Source organism: Eriocheir sinensis, chromosome 59 (assembly GCF_024679095.1).
Source record: "Eriocheir sinensis breed Jianghai 21 chromosome 59, ASM2467909v1, whole genome shotgun sequence".
NCBI classification, from domain to species: Eukaryota; Metazoa; Arthropoda; class Malacostraca; order Decapoda; family Varunidae; genus Eriocheir; species Eriocheir sinensis.
Window position 1 is genome coordinate 7022485 of NC_066567.1, and position 22500 is coordinate 7044984.

At 45.0% G+C, this 22500-nt stretch overlaps 1 protein-coding gene across 7 annotated transcripts in view; it reads right to left on the minus strand.

Moving 5' to 3' along the window:
• The window catches only part of LOC126985476 (hepatocyte nuclear factor 6-like), a 296520-nt gene extending 275912 nt beyond the window's left edge, over positions 1 to 20608 (minus strand). For 4 of the 7 annotated variants that reach the window (XM_050840429.1, XM_050840431.1, XM_050840430.1 and 1 more), the window contains exon 1: positions 17871 to 20608. In XM_050840429.1, coding sequence (XP_050696386.1) covers positions 17871 to 19587 — 1717 coding nt within the window. In that variant the 5' untranslated portion in view covers positions 19588 to 20608. The remainder of the gene's footprint in view (positions 1 to 17870) is intronic. The other 3 variants (XM_050840435.1, XM_050840433.1, XM_050840432.1) reach the window with 1 other exon arrangement.
• Between the last annotated feature and the right edge of the window lie 1892 nt (positions 20609 to 22500).

The window sequence follows — 22500 nt, forward strand, 5'->3', positions numbered from 1 at the left end:
TAAAAGCCTTCTTCTATTCCTCCGCCTCCTGCGCCGCCTCCTGCTCCTTCTAGAACGGCCTTACAGGAACTTATACTGTGCCAGACTTCACCAGAGCACCCTCCTCCTCCTCCTCCTCCTCCTCCTCCTCCTCTTCTGGTTCTGGTTCTTCTTTTCCTTCTTCCGACAGTCTCCTCCTTCTTCTTCCCATCTCTTGTTGTACTTCGTTCCTCCTGTTCCCCCTCTTCCTCCTCTTCTTCTCCTTGGTTCTCCTCCTCTTCTTGTTCTTGTTCTCCTCCTCGTCCTCCTCTTCCTGCTATTTATCTCCTACTTCTCTTCTACTTTCCTACAATGTTACTTTTTTTCTGCTACTCCAAGTTTTTGCTCCTCCTCCTCCTCCTCCTCCTCCTCCTCTTATTATTTCTCCTACTTATTATTTTTCTTTCTTCCACTACTTTGACTTCTCCCTCCTCCTCCTCCTCCACCTCCTCCTCCTCCCACTTTTTATTTAAGACCCAGAAACACCTGTGCGTGCGTGTGTGTGTGCGCGCGTCTACCTGGCCAGAATAGGAAGCAAAACGCAGCAAGCAGGTAAATCAGAGGTAACAAGCAGGTAATTAAACCCTCGTCCAGGTAGGAATAACACAGGTAAGACGGCGAAGGAGAAAAAAAAAAGGGAGTGAAAAGGGGGAAAGAAAGTGAATGTGTTTTCTTGATTTTGTTTTCATTTTTCTTACTTTTTGGGGGGAAGATAAAGAAAAGATAGATAGATAGATAGATAGATAGATAGATAGATAGATATAGATAGATAGATTGAAAAGAAAAAAAACTAATTATCACTATTATTTGGTTCACTATCTTTTCTTCTTTTTGTTATTATGTTCGTTTTCTTGATCTTGTTTTCGCCTTTCTTACTTTTTTTGGGGTGGAGAGGAAGACAAAGATAAAATTAAGTAAGAAGAAAAACTAAACATCACTTTTTTTTTTTTGCTTTACTATCTTTTTCTAGGCTCATTATCTTGATCTTGTTTCCACCTTTCTTACTTTTTTGGGGGAAGAGGAAAAGGAAGAGGAAGAAAAAAATAAAATTGAGTAAGGAGAAAAGATAAACCCCTATTCTTTTTTTTTTTTGCTTTACTATCTTTTTCTAGGCTCATTATCTTGATCTTATTTTCCCCTTTCTTACTTTTTGGGGGAAGAGGAAAAGGAAGAGGAAGAAAAAGATAAAATTGAACCCCTATTCTTTTTTTTTTTTTTTTACTATCTTTTTCTAGGCTCATTATCTTGATCTTGTTTTCGCCTTTCTTACTTTTTGGGGGAAGAGGAAAAGGAAGAGGAAGAAAAAGATAAAATTGAACCCGTATTCTTTTTTTTTTGCTTTACTATCTTTTTCTAGGCTCATTATCTTGATCTTCTTTTCCCCTGTCTTTTTTTTTAGAGGGAAGAGGAAGAGAAAGATAAAATTAAGTAAGGAGAAAAACTAAACATCACTAATCTTTTTTTTTTTTGCTTTACTATCTTTTTCTAGTCTCATTTTCTTGATCTTGTTTTCACTTGTCTTACTTTTTTGTCTCCGTTCTATCTACATTCTTTTACTTTTTCGTGTGTTTTCTTAATCTTTTCACCCACCCTCTTTTTTTCCTCTATTTTTTTGGGGGGGGTGAAGCAAAAGAGAAGGTAAATACTGAAAAAATACCCTCTACTCTACTTTCCCTAACTCTTCCTTTTCCTTTCCTTTCTCTTCATCTTTTCATGCCTACCTTTCCTTTCCAAGCTTATTTTTCCATCTCCTTTCCTATCCAAGCTCCTCTTTTCATCTCTTTTTTTACTAGCTCCTCTTTTTCTCTCCCTTCACGCTTTCTTGATCTTGTTTTCACCTTCACATTTTCTTTACTTTCCTTTTTTTGGGGGGTGGGCGGCGAGGCGTCTGCATCGTAAAAGTTTTGAGAGCTAAGACAAAAGGGATCATTGTTTTCATTATAGGAGCTGCCACGTCGTGTTTGTGTGTGCGTGTGTGTGTGTGTGTGTGTGTGTGTGTGTGTGTGTGTGTGTGTGTGTGTGTGTGTGTGTGTGTGTGTGTGTGTGTGTGTGTGTGTGTGTGTAAATAAGTCACACACACACACACACACACACACACACACACACACACACACACACACACACACGAACGCACACACGCACGCCCCTCCACTAATCATGCACAAGAGAATATTAATGTTAGGTCTAATTTCCCTAAGCCTCCTCCTCCTCCTCCTCCTGCTCTTCCTCTTCCTCCTCCTCAGGCACAAAGTACAGCCCTAGACACGCGAATCCTCCTCCTCCTCCTCCTCCTCTGGTTAATCTTCTTTTTTCCTCCTCCATATGTAACCTTTTTCTTTTCTTTTTTTGTCCTCTCTCTCTCTCTCTCTCTCTCTCTCTCTCTCTCTCTCTCTCTCTCTCTCTCTCTCTCTCTCTCTCACACCACAACATCATATTCATTTCTCTTCCACCATCACCACCATCACCACCACCACCATCACCACCACCACCACTACCACCATCACCACCACCACCACTACCACCATCACCACCACCATCACCACCACCACCCGTCTCCGCCCCAAAACTTTCCTTATTGGTTATCTCGAGAGCGTTCCAGCGTGACCTATTAAACAGTGAAAATTAAAAAGTATAAAGAAGAAGAAAGAGAACAAGAGTGCGGGAGATTTGTCGGCGGTTTTGGACACGTCTTGAGAGCGCCAGGCCACAAGAAGAAGAAGAAGAAGAAGAAGAAGAAGAAGCAAGAGAACTAGAACAAAAACAAGAAGAAGTAAATGAAGAAGAAGAAGAAGAAGAAGAAGAAAACGAAGAAAAAGAAGAAGAAGAAGAAGAAGAAGAAGAAGAAGAAGAAGAAAACGAAGAACTACAACAAAAACAAGAAGAACAAGAACAGGAACAAAAAGAAGAAGAAAACGAAGAACTAGAACAAAAACAAGAAGAAGAAGAAATAGAAGAAGAAGAACAAGAACAAGAAGAATAAGAACAAGAAAATCAGATATCGTTGAAAAGTAAGATTATAATTGAATAAGACAAAAAAACTACTATAATCTATCTTTCCTCTACATGCACAAAAACAAGTTAAGAAAAAGCTACATACACGATATCCTGTCTTTCATAAATACGCAAAAAAAAAAAAAATAAAGCTAAACAGAAACAAACAAACTGTGCACATATGTCTTCTCTCCTTTCGTAAACAACAACAAAACAACAAAACAGTCACAACCTATACGCTATCTAGTCAAAGTTTTTTCGTCTGTCCTCCTGCCTACGACTTGACTATATATTTTTTTTTTCTTTTCCTAACACCCATTGCTTTCCTGTCTCCCGTTCATTTGTTTTCCTGTCTTTTTTTCCTCTTCTTATGTCCTCTTTGTTTTCCTCTCACGTGTTGTCTTAGAAGCGTCTCCATGTGAGTGACCTATCTTTTGGGCACTCACTTTTACTTTCATCATAGGACCAGTAGCAGTGATTAGCGACCTTCTTTTAATCATTTATTCTTGCCCTTCAACTGTCTCCTTCACTGTAAAAAAATAACCTTGTCTTTCATAACCACGCCATAATCTCTCCCCCCCCGCCGCGTACGAAGCCTAGCCATCCTCGCCTCACCTCAGGACTCACAAAAAAGTATAAAAAACAAAGTTAGTGTCGCCAACGAGGCCGCGGAGGCAGGACGCGTGTTACATGTCCTCTGGCTTTTATTAAATATAGATCTAGGAGGAATTTTGCACGGAGTCGTAACGCTGAAAGGGGGGCGGGGGTGGGGGGTGGCGGGGGCAGGAGGTGTCGGTGATTGGAGGTGGGAGGGATGGATGGAGAAAGGGAGGGGGGGTGCAGAAAGGGATGTGAGAGAAAGAAGAAAGGGTATGAAGAGAGGAAAAGAGAAAGGAAGAAAGGGCTTGAAGAGAGGAAAAGAGAAAGGAAGAAAGGGCTTGAAGAGAGGAAAAGAGAGAGGAAGAAAATTTATGAGGAGGGAAAGAAGGACAAACAGTGAAAGATAACAAGATGAAAGGATGGAGGAAGGAAAGAAGAAAGGATTGAGAAGAAAAAGATGAAAGGAGAACAAGGAGTAAAAGCGAACAAGATGAAAGAAAGGAAAGAATATGGTATGGAAGGAAAGAGAAACTAAGGAAATAAACAACTGGAAAAAGGGAATTAGGAGAAAATAAATAAAAAAGGAGATATTTCAGAGGAGAGAGAAAGAAGAAAAATCCGAAGACGTAGAAGGTGAAGGAGGAGGAGGAAGAGGACCACGCCTAATCAAAAAAAAAAAAAAGTAAAGATATATTAGCAACAACCAGAGACAAGAACAACAACAACAGGTAACCAAAAAAAAAAAAAAATCACAGCACCAACACAAAAAAAAAGAGCAAGAAAGAAAGAAAGAAAAAAAAAGCAGAAGTAATGAAAACCAGAAGTGCCAACAACAACAACAACAACAGCTAGTACAATGCCGATACAAGTAGACCAAACCAGAGAGAGAGAGAGAAAGAGGGAGACAGATAGAGAAAGAGAAAGAGAGAGACAGCTATCACCCCCCCCTACCCCCCCCCGGCACCAGCAGCACGTGACACAATGCCTGTACACCTGGCTACACACCTGGGCCCATATTGCTTATCGCTGACACCGCCCCGCCGAACCTTTGCAATATTCTCGGCGGAAAAAGGATGACCAGGCAGTGGACAGTGAATTTGTTGGATGAATATGCATGTGTGCGTATGTGTGTGTGTGTGTGTGTGTGTGTGTGTGTGTGTGTGTGTGTGTGTGTGTGTGTGTGTGTGTGTGTGTGTGTGTGTGTGTGTGTGTGTGTGTGTGTGTGTGTGTGCCTATCTGTATCTATCTGTGTGTGAGTGTATGTGTGTGTGTGCTTGCCTGTCTGTCTGTCTATCTGTGTTTCTGTCTGTCTGTCTTCCTCTCTGTGTCTTGTTTGTCTGTCTATCTGTATGTCTGTGTCTGTATCTATGTGTCGGTCTTTGTTCCTGTCTGTCTGTCTATATGTGTTTCTGTCTGTCTGTCTTCCTCTCTCTCTTTCTCTGTGTCTTTCTTTTTGTATGTCTGTCTATCTGTATCTTTGTGTCTGTATCTGTGTCGATCTTTGTTCCTGTCTGTCTGTCTATATGTCTGTGTCTGTGTCGATCTTTGTTCCTGTCTGTCTGTCTATATGTCTGTGTCTGTCCGTCTTTGTTCCTCTGTCTGTCTGTCTGTCTGTCTGTCCGTCTCCCTCTCTCCCCTTAGTCAGACTTAAGAAGAGGCCAATTATAGTTCTAATTACGTTTGGGGGGAAGAATATTATCCCTCCCCATCTTTCCTCTTCCCTCCCCTCCACTCCCTTCCCCGACCTACCTCACCCTTCCCCGCCACGCCCCGCCCCGCCCAGACCTCACCTTGCCTTTCCTTAATTTTCTTTTCTTTCCCTTACCTGACTTCACCTTACCTTACCTAATCTACTCTTTTACTTTAACTTATCTTTTGTTACTTATAATCTTGTTTTGCGTTATCTTACTTACCTAACCTTCCCTGACTTTTACCTTATCTCACCTTACCTGTCCTTACCTTACCTAACCTTGTCAACCTTACCTACTCTAATCTTTTACCTTACCTATTATAATTTTGTTTTCTTTTATCATACTTTACCTTACCTGTCCTTGCCTTTCATTGCCTAACCTTACCTTACCTAACTTCGTCTAGTCTATCCTTACCTCACGTTACCTTCCCTCACCTTACCTTACCTCCTGCCCTTACCTTATCTAACCTTACCTAACCCGCCCGCATACCTGTGTCCCGTAAGAGCTAACTGTCTACCTGCTTACTCTCTCTCTCTCTCTCTCTCTCTCTCTCTCTCTCTCTCTCTGACATGATTGAAGAAGTATGGAGGTAATGGAGAGAGGAGAAGAGAAGGGGGGTGGGGAGAGAGGGATATTGAGGGGGGTGGGGTGATGACAAGGGGGGATAGGGGGTGTGGCAGAGGGTCCGGTCCAGCTCCAGTGACCATAACAGGAGCTGGGAGGGGGGGGGTAGAGGGGGGGGGGAAAGGTGTACTATATGCTTCACCACACCCACTAAAAACAACAATTGACAACTGTCCCGCGTAACCCACCCTGTGCATTTCACGGGCCCGCTCGCTCTCCCTCTCCCTCTCTCTCTCTCCCAGCCACCTGCCCGCGTCCCAACCCCCTCCGGCGACCATGACTTCGGCTCAGCATAAAAACTTTTCACTCTCCTCGTTACTTTCTTTCTTGGTCTTGTTTGTTTGTGTTCAAGGTGTGTGTGGGTGTGTGGTGTACCCGGCCGTGGGGTGAAAGGTGAAGGGGGTGATTAAAGGGATGTGTGTGTGTGTTTATGTGTGTGTGTGTGTGTGTGGGATTACGTGAAGGTGGCATTTGTGTGGACACCTGCCCTCTCTCTCTCTCTCTCCCTCCCTCTCTCTCTCTCTCTCTCTAGCTATCTGTCCCTCCCTCCCTCTCTCTCTTTCCCTGTCTCTCTCCATCCCTTCCTCCTCTATCTCCCACTCACGGTCACGTCCCCCCCCCCCTCTTTCCTCCCCCTCTCTCCCAATTTTCTCTCTCTCCTCCCTCATCAATATCACCATCACCATCACTATCACCTCCACTACACTATTCCACTTCACAATATGTCTGTCTGTCTGTCTGTCTGTCTCTTTTTCATGTCACAGCCTCCTTTTCCTCCTCCTCCTACTGCTCTTCCTCCACCGCATACTCCTCTTCCACTAAATTTACCTCCCTCTTCCTTCTCTTCCTCCACCACCAGCACCTCTTCTTATCCTCCTTCTCCACCTCTGTCTTCTCTTCCACTAGTTTTACCTCCCTCTTCCTTCTCTTCCTCCACCACCAACGCCTCTTCTTATCCTCCTTCTCCACCTCTGTCTTCTCTTCCACTAAATTTACCTCCCTCTTCCGTCTCTTCCTCCACCACCAGCACTTCTTTATCCTCCTTCTCCTCCACTTTACCACCTCTTTCTCCTCTTCCACTAGTTTTACCTCCCTCCTCTTCTTCCTCTTCCACCACCACCACCACCACCACCAGAACAAGTGTGAAATTATGGGTCTGGGTGCGTTGGCTACTACTGTTGAGTGTGAGGGGAGAAGGGAGGGGGGAGGGGAGTGAGGGAGCTACCATGACTCATACCAACATAGACGTATCACCCCTCACTTAGCTCCCCTCTCTCCCCACTTTCTTCCCTTTCAATCCCCTCTCTCCCCACCTTCCCCTTTTGTCCCTCACTTTTTCCACTTCCCTCCCCACCTTCTTCTTCCCCCTTCCCCTTATTTCCCTAACCTTTCCACTTTCCTCCCCTCTCTCCCCACCTTCTTCTTCCCCTCACCTCCCCTCTCTCCTCACCTTCTTCCCCCTCGTTTCCCCTTCTTCTCTTCACTCTTACCTCTCACCCCAGTCTCCCTATCTTCTTCCTCCCCACTTTTCCCCTTACTTCCCCTCTCTCCCCACCTTCTTCCTCCTTACTTCCCCTTCTTCTCTTCACTCTCCCCATTCACTCCCCTTTCTCCCCACCTTCTTCCTCCTCTTCTCTTCACTCCCATTCACTCCCCTCTCCCACCTTCTTCCCTCCTTACTTCTTCTTCACTCTTCCCATTCACTCCTCCTCCCCACCTTCCTTCACTTCTTCCCCTCACTTTCCGCTTTCCTCCCCATCCTGAAACTTCCCTTCTTCCATCTCATTCAAATCCCCATTCCTCTTCACACCTATTGACTGCACCCCATCCCCACCTCTCCCCTTCCCTCCCCATCCTGAAAATTCCCCTCTTCCACACCAATCCTTCTCACACCTTCTGAATACACCCCTCCCCTTACCTCCCCCTCCCCTCCCCAACCACCATTACCACCCGCATGAACCAACACTTCCCTCACCCCCCCCCGCCCCCCTTCCCCATCACCTGTCGTCCACCTGCAGTCACCCCCATCGCCCCTCACCCACACCTGTCCCCCCTTTCCCTCACCCCCACCCCCACCCAATTGTATGTGCACCCTTGCTTAACTTACATGCACGCACTTAAACACGTACACACTTCGCCACATACATACACACACACACACACACACACGTACATGCATACATAAGAAACATCATGTAATTTCAATATTAAGCGCCCTAAGTGAACTCCATTAAGTCATTTACGCTACAAGGGGAAAGATTTTGTTCGTGATTGTGAAGAAGAAAAAAAAAAGGAAAAAAAGAAAAGAAAATTGTTCGGGTGTGATTTTTCTGACTTTTCTTTTTTTTCACTTTTATGGTGTGATAATGAATTTGTTCCTTCCTTTGTGATGTGAGGTTTTGGTCAAGTGTGTGTGCGTGAGTTTGTTTGTGACTGGTATACTTTTAGGAGGAGGAGGAGGAAGAGAAGGAGGAGGAGGAAGAGGAGGAGGAGGAAGAGAAGGAGGAGGAGGAGGAGGAGGAGGAAGGCAGGTAAATAATAAAACGCAGGTAGAGAGAAGCTGACAGCACACACACACACACACACACACACACACACACACACACACACACACACACACACACACACACACACACACACACTGTCTCTCTCTCTCTCTCTCTCTCTCTCTCTCTCTCTCTCTCTCTCTCTCTCTCTCTCTCTCTCTCTCTCTCTCTCTGAACACTAAAAATAAACGAGAAAAAAAAACATAAACACCTGAATGACTCCAATAGCGAGGTGAGGCCAGGTAAGGTCAGGGCAGGTGAGGTCATGTGAGGTCAGGTGTAAAATGCCACCACCTCGGGCGTTGACCCCAAGGATATCAAGTGATCTACGGACCCTAAAATATGACTCCACGTGGTTCTGTTGACCTGGCCTGACCTGACCTTATGTTAGACTTAAGAGGTCACGCGAATGATTGAGGGTAGGAAAGAAGGAAGAAAGGAGACGAGAAGAGAAGAAAGGAAGGAAGTAATGGAGAAGAGAAAGAAGGAAGGAAGGAAAGGAAAAGAGAAGGAAGTAAAGGAGATGAGAAGGAAGGAAAAGAAACTGGAAGGGACACAAAATAGAAAGAATCATAAACAGAAGGAAAATGAATAATAAGAAAGAGGAAACGAAAGGAAGCAAGGAATAAAGAAAGGAAAGAAAAATAATTGATGAAAGAATGAGAAGGAAAAGAGGAAAGACACGAATGAAGATGAAAGAAAAGACCGGAATGGGAAAGAAAAAAAACAATGCTAATAAAAGAAAAGAAAAGAAAAGGAAAAGAAACAAAGAATAAAGATTGTAAAAATGGAGCGATGAAATTAAAAAAAGAAAAGGTAAATAAATAAAAACCTTTGAGAAAAAAAAAACTCATGTAACTTGCAACACAAAATTACTGACATCCACACGCTATGCAACACAACACACGCACGCACGCACGCAAAAACTGACTCAAGCAACACACACACACACACACACACACACACACAAGAGCGATGGACCCAAATCAACACAAACCTCAAAAAAGACAAAAAAAAAAAAGTTACACAAATCAAAATACAGGTAAGAAAAATATGATATAGATAGATAAATAACTAGTAGAGTGATTAAAGGAAGGAAGGAAGAAAGGAAAGAAGGAAGAAAATGGGAAGAAAAAAGGAAAAGAGAGGTAGGCGGTAAGGAGAGGAAAGGGAAATTAGACAATGTAGAAAAGTGAAAGTGTTATGAGGATGATGTAGATAGCGTTGTGTTAGTTAATATAGGTAGTTTGTTTCTTATAATAGTGAAATAGATAGATAGTTTATTATAAGTGTGTTGTAGATAATGAGTTGTGTTACTTCAAATAGATAGTCAATTTCTTATAATAGTGAAATAGATAGATAGTTTATTATAAGTGTGTTGTAGATATTGTGTTGTGTTACTTCAAATAGATAGTCCGTTTCTTATAGAAGTTAAATAGATAGACAGTTAGTTTTGAATGTGTTGTAGATATTGTGTCAGTCAAAATAGATAGTTTCTTATAATAGTTAGATAGATAGACATTTCTTATAATAGTTAAGTAGATGGTCGGGTTGTTATAATGGTGAAATTGATAGATAGTAGAGTTGTTGATATTGTGTTAGTCAAAATAGTCAGTTTCTTATAATAGTTAGATAGATAGACAGTTTCTTATAAAAGTTAAGTAGATAGTCACTTTGTTATAATAGTGAAAATGATAGATTGTTATAAGTGAGTTGCAGATAGATAGTCAGTTTCTTATAATAGTTAGATAGATAGACAGTTTCTTATAAAAGTTAAGTAGATACTGAAAATGAAAGATTGTTATAAGTGAGTTGTAGATAGATAGTCAGTTTCTTATAGTAGTTAAGTAGATAGACAGTTACTTAGAAGTGTGTGATAGATATTGTGTTGTGTTAGTTAAGTTGTGTCCCCCTGTATTTCATTATAACTTAGAACAACACAGAGGGGATGAGAGGAGAAAATTAATAAAAAAAAAAATAGTAAGCAATCAAAATCTATCGAAAAAAACGACACGGTATAGTTTGTCACGTGTTAAAATTTGCGATGTTTTAGACTATTAACGGCCAATGATGATGATGATGATGGTGAATTAGTCAGTGAGTTTTTTTTTCTTCTTCTTTTCTTCATTAATACCTAAACTTTATCATTGTACTTTTTTTCTTCATTATTCAAACTTTATTTTTTGTGGTTGTTTTTGTGTGTGTGTTTTTCTTCAGTCGTGAATGTCTCGCTTCTAGAAACCGACGCGACATTGTTTGGAATATATTTTTTTGCATTCGTGGAAAAAAAAAAAACGAGGAAGCATATAAAAATAAATAACTAAACAGCTTGTCATGCGTTGTCGTTGTTGTTTTCTTTCTTTTATGTTTTGTTAATTAATTTATTCACCCGTGTCTGCCTGAACTCATTTATCACTTATTCTTATCTACTTCTTTATCGTCATCTGTTTCTGTTTTCCCTTTCTTCGCATATTTTCGCCGTTTCATTCGCCCAAAAATTCATCACCAATAATAATAATAATAATAATAATAATAATAATAATAATAATAATAATAATAATCCGTCGGCGTCATTAACTCGCGAACTTTTTAAAATTATCACACAAATGAAATAACTGAAAAAAATAACGCAAATAAACACACACACACACACACACACACACAACGGAAGAGGAAAAGCGCCGTTACTCTTATTCATCCTCCTCCTCCTCCTCCTCCTCCTCTTCTTCTTCCTCTATTTCCTATTCCTCCTCCTCTTCTTTCTCTATTTCCTCTTCCTCCTCTTCGCCTTTGAGTTGTTTTCCTTCCCTTCCGGTTTCCTTCGTGCACCCTTCCTTTCTTTCTTCCTTCCTCCTTCCTTCACGCACGCACGCTTATTCTGCTTCGCTTCTTCCTTCTTTCTATCCTCTTTCCTCCGTTCATTCAGTCGAGTCCTCCGTCTCCTTCCTTTTCTTCCCTCATTCGCTTCTTCCTTCCTTCCTTCCTTCACATAGTTATTCGCGTCTTGCTATTTCCTTCTTTCTCCTTCGTTCCTTAATTCCTTCACTAATTTCTCCTTCCTTCCTTTCTTTCCCCTTTTACACTTTCCACTGAACAAAAAAGAACACACTATTTTTTTTTTACTTAATATCTTTCACTGTCTCACACTTCTTCCTTTCTTTATTATTCTTCCTCCTCCTCCTCCTTCTTCTTCTCTTTCTTCCTCTTCCTCTTCTTGTCTTCGTGTCCTCGTTTAGTACTACTGTAAAGTTTTCTTCTTTTCACTGTCTGTCTGTCTGTCTTCTTCCTCCTCTTCTTTCTTCCTCCTCTTCTTTCTTCCTCTTCCACTTCCTCCTCTTCGTGTTTGCGGTAAGTAGCGCTACAAACTTTCTTCTCTTCTCTTTTTTTTTCTCTCTCTTTTTGTGTGTGATTTCAGATTTTTCTTATTTTGTCTTTTTCTTTGGAGAGCATTTTTTTTTTTGGCTTGTTCTTTTTTATGTAATTCTCAAGTTTTTGTCTTTATTTTAGCTCATTTATTTTTTTATCTTCACTATTTTTTTTGTTTTCTTTATTTCCTCTAATTTTTTTTATCTTCACTATTCTGTTTTCTTTTGTTTTTTTGCTTTTTTTATTTCCCCTCATTTTTTTTTTATCTTTACTATTTTGTTCTGTTTTTTTTCCTCTTTTTTTTTCATCTCCACTATTTTGTTTTGTTTTCTTCTTTTTCTTCGTTGTGTCTTTATCCGACTTCTATTATATTATTTCTGCTCCCATTGATGTTTTTTTTTCCTTAATTTGTCATGCGTTTTCTTATTCCTGTTTTCTTTCTCTTTTTAACATCTATTTTAATATTCTCTTTATATTCAGTTGCTTCTTACTTTTCTTTATTAATTCCTCCATTATCATATTTCTTCGTTTTCTTGGCCTTTCTTTCTTTTCCGTTTAATGTCAAGTGTTCCTTTTCCTTGTATTTATCCAGCGTTTTCTCTTAACTATGTTCTCTTCGCTTTAAGGTAATATGAATTGGGTTTTATTTTTATATATATCTACATTTATCTTTCTTTTACTGTCATCAATGTTCTCTCTTTTTAGTATTTTTTTTCTTTCTCTTATTGTTTTGAATCGCGCCAGAAAGAAGCATAAAAAAATATTCCGTTGTCTTCTTCTTGTCTTCATTTTCTTGTCTTGAGTTTCTGAACCACCTAGAAATTCGCATGCACCATCTTTTTCTTCTTTTTTTTCTTTTATACAGCAAGTGTTCTTCAGCTCGAATGCCACTTGTCTAAACATTCTAATAACTGGAATTTATGAGGGCGAAAATATTTAAGCTTGAAAAAAATGCAAGTCTGAATTTTAGAATCAATGAAAATTATTAGAATACAGAGATAACAACTATTTTCAAAGGCTACGAAGGAGATTAGTCGAGTTCTCATGAGAGTTTTTCAGGTCCACGATGCAGAAGCCTTGTCAAACTATCACTAGACCCATAACACTAACAACCTTGGAAATACTAACACAACTTCTACGAAAGCTTTATTAAATGTGTGTGTGTTCTTATGTGATGTTCTTATGTTCTTATGTCCCGAAATGCTTGACAATATGAGGCTGAAACTCTTCCTACACCTCACAAAAAAATACGAGAAGATAAAAATATATATAACAATTCTTTTATATTTTAGAGTCCACCAGTTTTCTTTCACAACCAAAAACTCAAACTCAAACACAAAATCACTCTCTTGTATATTTCACGTATTCTAAGTTCACAAATCAAAAGAAATAATACATAATGGAGAACAAACATTTTTCCTTACGGCCTCACCAGCGCTCCCTTGCCCGGCCATTCCCCTGCTATCAGTCAGACGCCGTTCCCTACCAACTCCTTTTACGGGTTAATGGCAACACTGCACATAATACTTGGCTCCGTTAGTAATAGTGGGAGAGAAGATATTTGGAAGTGACGTATGTGGAATTAGAAGAGGGTGGAAAACAATACAGAAAAGAGTTGATCAAGTATGTAAGTAGTAATTTTTTTATGGCATTTTGTTTTCAAGATGTGGCATAATTTTTATCTAAGAGACAAACATTAGCTCATTTTCAACTTTTTAACCCATTCTTTTACGGGCTAATGGGAACACTACATACACTACATGGCTCCGTTAGTAATAGTGGGTGTAAGTATGCCGAGGAGAGAAGATATTGGAGGTGACATGTGGAATTTGAGGAGGGAGGAAAACTTCAGACAAGAGGTTAAGAGAACACATTGGAGGCGAAGTATGTGGAGTTTGACGAAAGCGAAACACAGTGCAGATGAAGAAATGGAGAATAGATAAAAAGAAACTGTAAGTGAAGGATGTGGAGCTAGACAAAGGCGGTAAACAACACAGAAAAGAGGTTAAGAGGAAAATATATTGAAGGCGAAGCATGTGGAGTTTGACGAAAGCGAAATACAGTGCAGATGAAACATGGAGATTAGATAAAAAGAAAGTGAAAGTGAAGGACGTGGAATATAAAGAGGGCGGTAAACAGTACAGAAAAGAGGTTAAGAGGAAAATAGACTGGAGGTGGAGGATGTGGAGTTTGACGACAGCGAAATACAATGCAGATGAAAGGATGGAGATTAGATAAAAAGAAACTGGAGGTGAGGGATGTGGAATATAAGGAGGGCGGTAAACAGTACAGAACAAAGAGGTTGAGAGGAAAATATATTGGAGGTGAAGTATTTGGAGTTTGACCACGGCGAAACACAGTACAGGTATTGGAGGGAACGGACGGAGGAATTGGAAACTAAAACTGAAGACTGAAGAATAGAAGGAAGACGAAAAACAGCTCATGTAGGCCGAGGAAAGAAGCTGAATGTGATGTTGAATTTAAGGAAGGCGAAACAACCAAGAAAAATGTCAACTGAAACTAAAGGTTGTAGAATATAACCAAGACGAAAAACAGCTCACATAGGCCGAGGAAATGAAGTTGAATGTGATGTATGTTGAATTTAATGAAGGTGAAAGTGTAGATAGGCCTAGAAAAATGGAAACTGAAACTAAAGGCTGTAGAATTAAGGAAGACGAAAAACAGCTCATATAGGCCTAGGAAAAGAAGTTGAACGTGATGTTGAATTTAACCAAGGCGAAACACAGTGTAGATAGGCCTAGCAATATGGAAACTGAAACTAAAGGCTGTAGAATTAAGGAAGACGAAAAACAGCTCATGTAGGCCGAGGAAAGAAGGTGAATGTGACGTTGAATTTAAGAAGGCGAAAAACAGTCTAGAATCTCCATTTGATTTACAAGTTGGTAATGAATAACGTGTCTGAGGAGCTTCAAATTATTAACTAAATTGGGAATCTTGCACGAAACTTATGCCACGAAAATAAAATACACCACATGCTTAAAAAAAAAAATACATATATATACTCAATCACGAATATGAAAAAATGAGGGAAAAGTTGAAAGTTCAGGTTTGTCTCTTAGATGAAAATTATGCCACACTTTGAAAAAAAATACACCACATGATAAAAAAAATACATATACTTAACCACAAATGATAAAAAAATGGATAAAAAGTTGAAAATAAGCTAATGTTCGTCTCTTAGATAAAAAATTATGCCACACTTTGAAAGCAAAAAAACATTCCATAAAAAATTACTAAACATGTAAAGTTAAAAAATAAGTTAGTTTGTCTTCCTAAAAAATACATATTACCGCGGACTAAGATTTCACTAACACACACAAAAAAAAGTGAATATATGAATAAAATTACCAAGATCTTTCTCCTTCTCAGTGGTCGTCGTGAGCGGCACACAGAATTAACGAACTCTTTTAATACTCAACGAAGAAGAAGAAATTGTAGTAGCAGTAGTAGTAGTAGAAACAGTAGTAGAAGTAGAAGGAGTAAGAGTAACATAAATCACAATACTTCTACTACTACTACTACTACTACTAAAAATAATAATAATGATACACAAAATACAGTAATCTTCTCTAAGGAAATAAAATATCGTACGCACAACTTAATTTCCTTTCCCTGATCCTACAAAATATAATATACAAAAAAAGAAGAAAAAACAACAACGCGGAACGACTTTGCTATTTTTTTCATTAATAACGCGAGTGTGTGTTTGTGTGTCTGTATAGATGGAAAGGAGACGATTACCTGACCTATCCACAAACTAATTAAACAAGGCAGGTGAGAGGAAGGTGAGAGAGAGAGAGAGAGAGAGAGAGAGAGAGAGAGAGAGAGAGAGAGAGAGAGAGAGTCCGACACACACACACACACACCTTTGGAACAGCGAGAATTAAATAAAAAAAAAGAGGAAAAGGAAACGAGAGGAAGGACGGAATGGGGAATGGGAAAGGGAAAGGAAATAGAGAGATGGGAAAGGACAGGAAGGGAAGCGAGGGGAAGGGGAAGGAAGGTAAGGGAATGAAAGGTAAGAGACGGGAGAGCGGGAAAGAGAGAAGGCGGGAAAGGGGAGCGGGAAGAGGAGAGAGAGAGAGAGAGAGGGAGAGAGAGAGGTAAAGGCAGGTAGGAAGGGACGGGAAGGGAAGAGGAAGGAAGGGAAGGGACGGGAAGGGAAGAGGAAGGAAGGGAACGGACGGGAAGGGAAAGGAAGAGGAAGACATACCGCCCGTTCCATTCATCTATTCATAACGGGAGATACTAAAGAGAGAGAGAGAGAGAGAGAGAGAGAGAGAGAGAGAGAGAGAGAGAGAGAGAGAGATTATGTCCCCCTCGATTTATACATTTCCATTTTTTACACAGAAAGAAGAAAAGTTTGTGTTGGAAGAGAGAGAGATATTCATGAAACACAAAAGTCCCTCCCTTCTTGTTTTAATCTTTGTGTTGTGTCCGTGTGTGTGTGTGTGTGTGTGTGTGTGTGTGTGTGTGGAGAGAGATGCAACGAACGAGATTTTTCCTGCTCTCTCTCTCTCTCTCTCTCTCTCTCTCTCTCTCTCTCTCTCTCTCTCTCTCTCTCTCTCTCTCGGCAGTAATAATGAATAAAAAATAACTACGAAAGTTGTGTTATGGTATAAAATCAGAACAGAAGTGAAGAACGGCGAGTAAAAGCGAGGAGGAGGAGGAGGAGGAGGAAGAGAAGTAGAGTGGAAGAGGAGGAGGAGGTTGGAGGGAACGGACGGAGGAAAGAGGTGGTGAGGTGGGGAGGGAAAGGGTCGCGTGTTCGGGCTGTCAACGTACGCACACACACACACACACACACACACACACACAAGTAGAACGCAATAACTAAATGAGAAAAATAACACCCGCTTTACCTTTCTCTCTACCTGTCTACCTACCAACCTACTTACTTATCTACCTACCTACATACCGGCCTCTGTCTACCTGGTATCAAAATATTCTACTCCCCACATTCTTTCTCCTTCACTTTCACTCTTCTTTCTTCCTTACTTTCGCTCTTTCTCTCTCCCTTCCTTCCCTCCTCCTCTCTCTCTCTCTTCCTTCCCTCCTTCTCTCTCCCTCTTTCTAATCACTTAAGTCGACTCTCTCTTAAGAAAATGCTTCGTTACCAAACTTGAGTGCCGCGCCTCACACACACACACACACACACACACACACACACGGGACGCTCGCCTGATCAGCAGCAATAAAAACGAGTAATACTTTAGTGAAATTTGTCGGCCAATCTTCGCGCCATTGAAGAGGAGTATCCACGGCGGCGGCGACGCGGCCGCCGCTAACTAAACCTCATTTCGCCTTCCTGCCCGCTGCCCTGATTATGCCATACCGTTGGACACGACCTAAGGGCACGGCGGACCCCTTAGAGTAGCCTTGTGTGCGGGAGTGTAAGGGCGGCGGCGGGGAAGCGGGCGGCGGCGGCGGGCGTGGGCTGGCGAGGCGGCGCAGCGTTGTGGTCCCCGGGCCGCCGAGCCTCGGGGGCCGCCGCTGCCTAATTCATGAGCCCCGCCGCGCCGCGCCCCTCGCCGGGTTTAAATGCCACGGCCGTGTGCTTACAGGGAGGCGCGTTACGTTTAGGTCTCCTCGTGGCGGCCCGCGGCGCGGCTCGCTGGCGTGGCACGGCGAGGCGCGGCGACACGGAGGCGGCCGGTCGGAGCGGCAGCCGCGCGGGACCCCACAATGGGTGTCCTACAAAGGCTTCCTGCAGGGCGGCGTTGTCCTCCCTCCCTCCCGCTTGTCTTCCCTTCCTTCCTCCCTCCCTCCCCGCCTCGCCCACAGCTGCAGCGCCTAGCTTCAGGAGCTGCCAACATGAACGTGAAGTCCACGCCATGATGTATAATTCTTACATTTGCTAAATAGGTTTTTCCCTTTAATGAGAGGAACACGTGTCGCATTAATGTGTTGTGTGTGTGAGTGGCGGTGCTGTGAGAGGAAAGGTGGAGGATGGAGGCGGGAGGCGGCAGCTGGGAAGGGCTGCCTGCCTGCCTGCCTGGGTGGCGGGACTTACCTGCTAATCTGAGGGCTGACATCCGCTGGAACTCAGGCTCCTGCAGCCACTTCCACATGCGTCTGAAGGTCTCGCGGCCCGACTTGAGCTTGGACCAGGGCTTGGGGTTCCTGAGCAGGTCTGACAGCGTGCCCTGGGACCGACACAGGACACGCTGGGCGAAGATGGCCTGCGGGATCGAGTAACGCTTGAGTTCGGCGGATATGCGCTGCGCCAGCTCTTTCGTGTTGATTTCTTCCACCTCGCCCGCACCCGCGCCCACGCTGCCCGCGCTCGTCGTGGCCATCTGGGGGGTCTTCATAGGCACCTGCGGCCCGCCCACCGATGCCGTGGCCACGGACATGGGAGCCGTGGGCACCATGGCCTGCTGCGCCATGGTGACGGCCATGTGGGCGTGTGGGGGACTCTGGGAGATGGTGGTGGGCATGGTGGGCGTCATGTTGGCCAGCTGGCAGCCCAGGCTGGCGCTGTGCAGGGTGGGCTCCTGCTTGATGGGCGGCGGCGACGGCGGCACCTGCAGGTGGTGGTGGGGGCTGTAGTTGGGGCTGTGTGGCGACACCGCCTGTGGGGAGAGGGAGCCCAGGCCGCTGCCGCCGGACAGGCCGTTCATGTTGAGGGACGTGGTGGTGAGGGTCGGCGTGGGCGCCGCGCTGAAGTTAGAAAAAGCCTGCGGCGGCGAGTGAAGGGACACGGGCGGCGACAGTGTTGGGGACTGCGGCGCCGCCAGCGTGGTGCGGCTCATGTCCTGCCTCGTGTAGGGGGAGTCGTAGCCGTTGGGGCTGAGGGACTTCTGCGGGGACGCCAGGCCGTTCTGGTAGGAGTGTGGGGACAGGGGCGAGTGCTGGTGGCCCAGGTTGAGGCCCAGGCCGTTGTTGGTGGTGTAGTGCGGCGGCGACATGGAGAGTTTGTCGTACTGGTAAGGCGAGCCCATGGACAGCATGTTGCCCAGGCCGTTGTTCTGCATCACCGTGAAGCTGCCCGACACGTTCCCCGCGTGCCCGTACGCGAACTTGTCCGACACGGTGCTGATGGGCGGCAGCGGCTGCAGCGGCGTGAGTGTGGCATAGCTGCTGGCCGACGACGGCGAGAAGCCCGGCGGCGACATGCGGCCGTTCATCGACGACAGGTTCTGGTAGATGGGCTCCGGCTGGAGGGAACGGAAGTCCGACGCGTCGATCATGCTGGGGACACTAACCTGACCTTCGCGGGGAGAGAGTTCACTGGGACTCAGCAGGCCTGAGTCATGGGAGTCCAACTGAGAGTCCTCGTGCACCACACTAACACTGAGGGGCTCGTCCTTGTAGTTCACGTGAGCCGAGGGCGAAAGTTCCGAGTCGTCCTCCGGGTGGTGGAGGGCGACCGTCTGTGTGTGCAGAATGCGCGGCTGCAGGTCGGGGTCGTCGTCGGGATCGTCGGGATCGGGGCTGTTGTGGTGCGTGGCGAGGGAGAGCGGCGGGTGGTGCGCGGGGGCGAGGTGGTCCGGGCGCGGGGGCACGTGTCGCGCGACTGAGGCGCGCGCGGGGGTCGGCGAGGGGTCGTCGGGCTCTGGGGCTGGAGGGGACGGCGGTGACGAGCAGAGTGGCGAGGCAGCGACAGCCGTGGCGGTGGCGGGCGAGTCAGCAGCTGGAGGACCCGCAGCCCCGCACCCGCCCAGCCCCGGACTCTCGCCGCGCTCCCCCCCGGCCCCGGCCCCCTCGCCTGCCTCGGGCTCGCTCATCTCACCTCTATAGCGGCCTGGCCACGTCCTCCAACACCGTGGTGGCTACACCAGACCGACAACAATACCTTAATCTCGATCCTGGTCGCACCCTGGGAGCCCTGGCCAAGCGAGAAGTCACTAAATTTTCACAAAATCACGAGACTTGCCCTTCCACAGACGTCCATGTTTGTATGGTTACACTTCGCGCACCCCAGTACGCAGCTCGGCCGGGGGTGTGAAGCTAGGCACTCTTTGTTTACATGGACAAAATGTTGCTTTTGCTACCTTATCCAGGCCAGGGACGGCAAAGACCTGAAGCAGCCGCCGCCTTTGTGTGGTGTGTGTCGCGCCCGAACCACACACACCACGGAACACTCTACCGAGAGGGCGCGAGACGAAAAGCTGCAGCCGGCATCGCGCCGCCCGGCCGTTCCAGGCCTGGAATGAGAGGCACTATTCCAGTGGCGTTGGGGGCTGCCATTGTTGGACCTACGGCGTGTTTGGATGGCAGGGAGCGGCGCAGCGGCAAGGGACGCCCCGGGCAGCCACACTCCCCGCGGGGCCCCGAGGAGCACCGGGGCCGCCGGCCACGTCTCCTGCGGGCCGGGACGTATACAAACCCACGTGGGGCGAGCACATGGCGCGGCCCTATTGATCTCACCTGTCTTACCCGATAACTTCCTTTCTTCTGATCAATAGCATTTCCCTCACCAACGATGACAACATGACCTCCGCCAGGCACTAAGCACTCCCCAGGCACGACCCCAGCCGACAACGCCCCCTGCGGCAGCCACACGGCTCCCCTGTGTGCCAGCCGCCGCCGTGGCAGAGAGGCTGGCCTCGTGAAGCAACGGTGACTGCGCGGCCGGAGGTCAATCGCATCCCCGTCACCAGTCAATGAGACACCTGCAGGCCCGGGGCGCCCCTCCACGCCCCCCGGGGCCCCCAGCACCTGCCACCTGGCACGGCACACCTGCACACCTGCACGCCGCCCACCACAGCCCACACACACCAACACACCTGGACAGCCCCTCACACACACACACACACACACACACACACACACACACACCACCTCCTCCTCCTCCTCCTCCTCCTCCTCCACGTGCGATGAAGGTGCATGGCGGGAAGAGAGAGGCAGGGAAAGAAAACACGTGGACGGTTGAAGGAAGGGGCTTAGCGGGTGAATGCCTCGGCAGGGGGCGGGAGAGTGGAAGTGAGAGGGAGAGGGACAGAGAGCGAGAGAGAGAGAATGAAAGGGAGAGAGCGAGAGGAGACAGCGACAAAGAATGAATGAGCGGGGAGGAATTAAAAAAAAAAAAGAAGAAAAAGGGAGGGAAAAATTAGAAGAAAGAATGAAAATGAAAGAAAATATTTGAACTGAGAGAGAGAGAGAGAGAGAGAGAGAGAGAGAGAGAGAGAGAGAGAGAGTTATTAAAAAGGGAGGAAACAAAAGATGGTAACAGAGACGCAAAAAGAGGAAGAGAAGGAGGAGGAGGAGGAAAAGGATATGGAGGGGAGAAAAAGGAGACGAAAGAGAAGTAAGATAATGAAGATGATGAGAAAAAAATAAAGAACAAAAGCAAAAGAGAGGAAGAAAAGAAGTCTAATTAGGATCAGAGAGAGAGAGAGAAGGGAGAATAAAAAAAAGGGAGAGATGAGAGAAAAAGGGAGAAGGTAGGGAGGGAGAGGGCGAAGAACCATACAAGTGTTCTGCCCTCACCATTAGGAGGAGGAGGAGGAAGAGGAGGAGGAGGAGGAGGAGGGGGGGTGCCAGCTGCTTCCACTACAGACCTGATTCCAACCCCTAATTCTCTCTCTCTCTCTCTCTCTCTCTCTCTCTCTCTCTCTCTCTCTCTCTCTCTGACGATTAATGAGAGAGAGAGAGAGAGAGAGAGAGAGAGAGAGAGAGAGAGAGAGAATTTAGCCTTCATTTCATCTGCGTAGTAGAAGTAAAGGAAGCAGAAGCAGCAGTAGTAGTAGTAGTAGTAGTAATAATAAGTAGTAATAGTAGTAGTAGAAATAGTAGTAGTAGTAGTAGTGTAGATGATAGTGAAGATGATGGTGGTGGTTGTGAAGGAGGGAGAGGCAGTTGGCACATGACCCATTTTCGTTAGTAGCCCAATGTTGTCCTATAGCCAACTGGGGGTCGATTTGGAGGTGGAGGAGGAGGAGGAGGAGGGGGAGGGGGAGGAGGACGAGGAAGTAATAGAGTAGGAATGGTAGGAGGCAAAGCTGTTATTTTCGCTATTGTTGTTGTTATGGTGATGAAGATGGTGATAATGGTAGTGGAGGTGATAGTGATAATGAAGGTGGTGATGGTGGAGATAGTACTTGTGTTGTCTATCTCGCTTAACCATCATCACCATCACCATCAGCACCGCCACCACCACCACCACCACCGAGGAATAAGTCTTAGGAGGTAACAGTACACTTTTCACTATCATAAGCGGTGTTGCTGCGGCTGATGATGACGATGATGATGGTGATGGTGATGAAATAATGATGGATAAATAAAACCCAGAGTATAATGTTTTGTTTCCCATCTTAGGTTCTTTACGCACTACGATGTTTTTTTGTCAGCAACACACACACACACACACACACACACACACACACACACACACACACACACACACACACACATACACACACACATACACAGCCTTCACGTTATTGGCTTCCCACTTTCTTGACGCATTGGAATAGAACAAAAACGAGAGAAGAAAAAGGGCAAAGAAAGCACAAATAAATACACACACACACACACACACACACACACACACACACACACACACACACACACACACACACACACAAACAAACACATAAACAAGCATAAGAGAATAAGTCAGTTGTTTCTTTAATCGATTCGAAACAAAAAGAAACAAACAAACAAACACACACACACACACACACACACACACACAC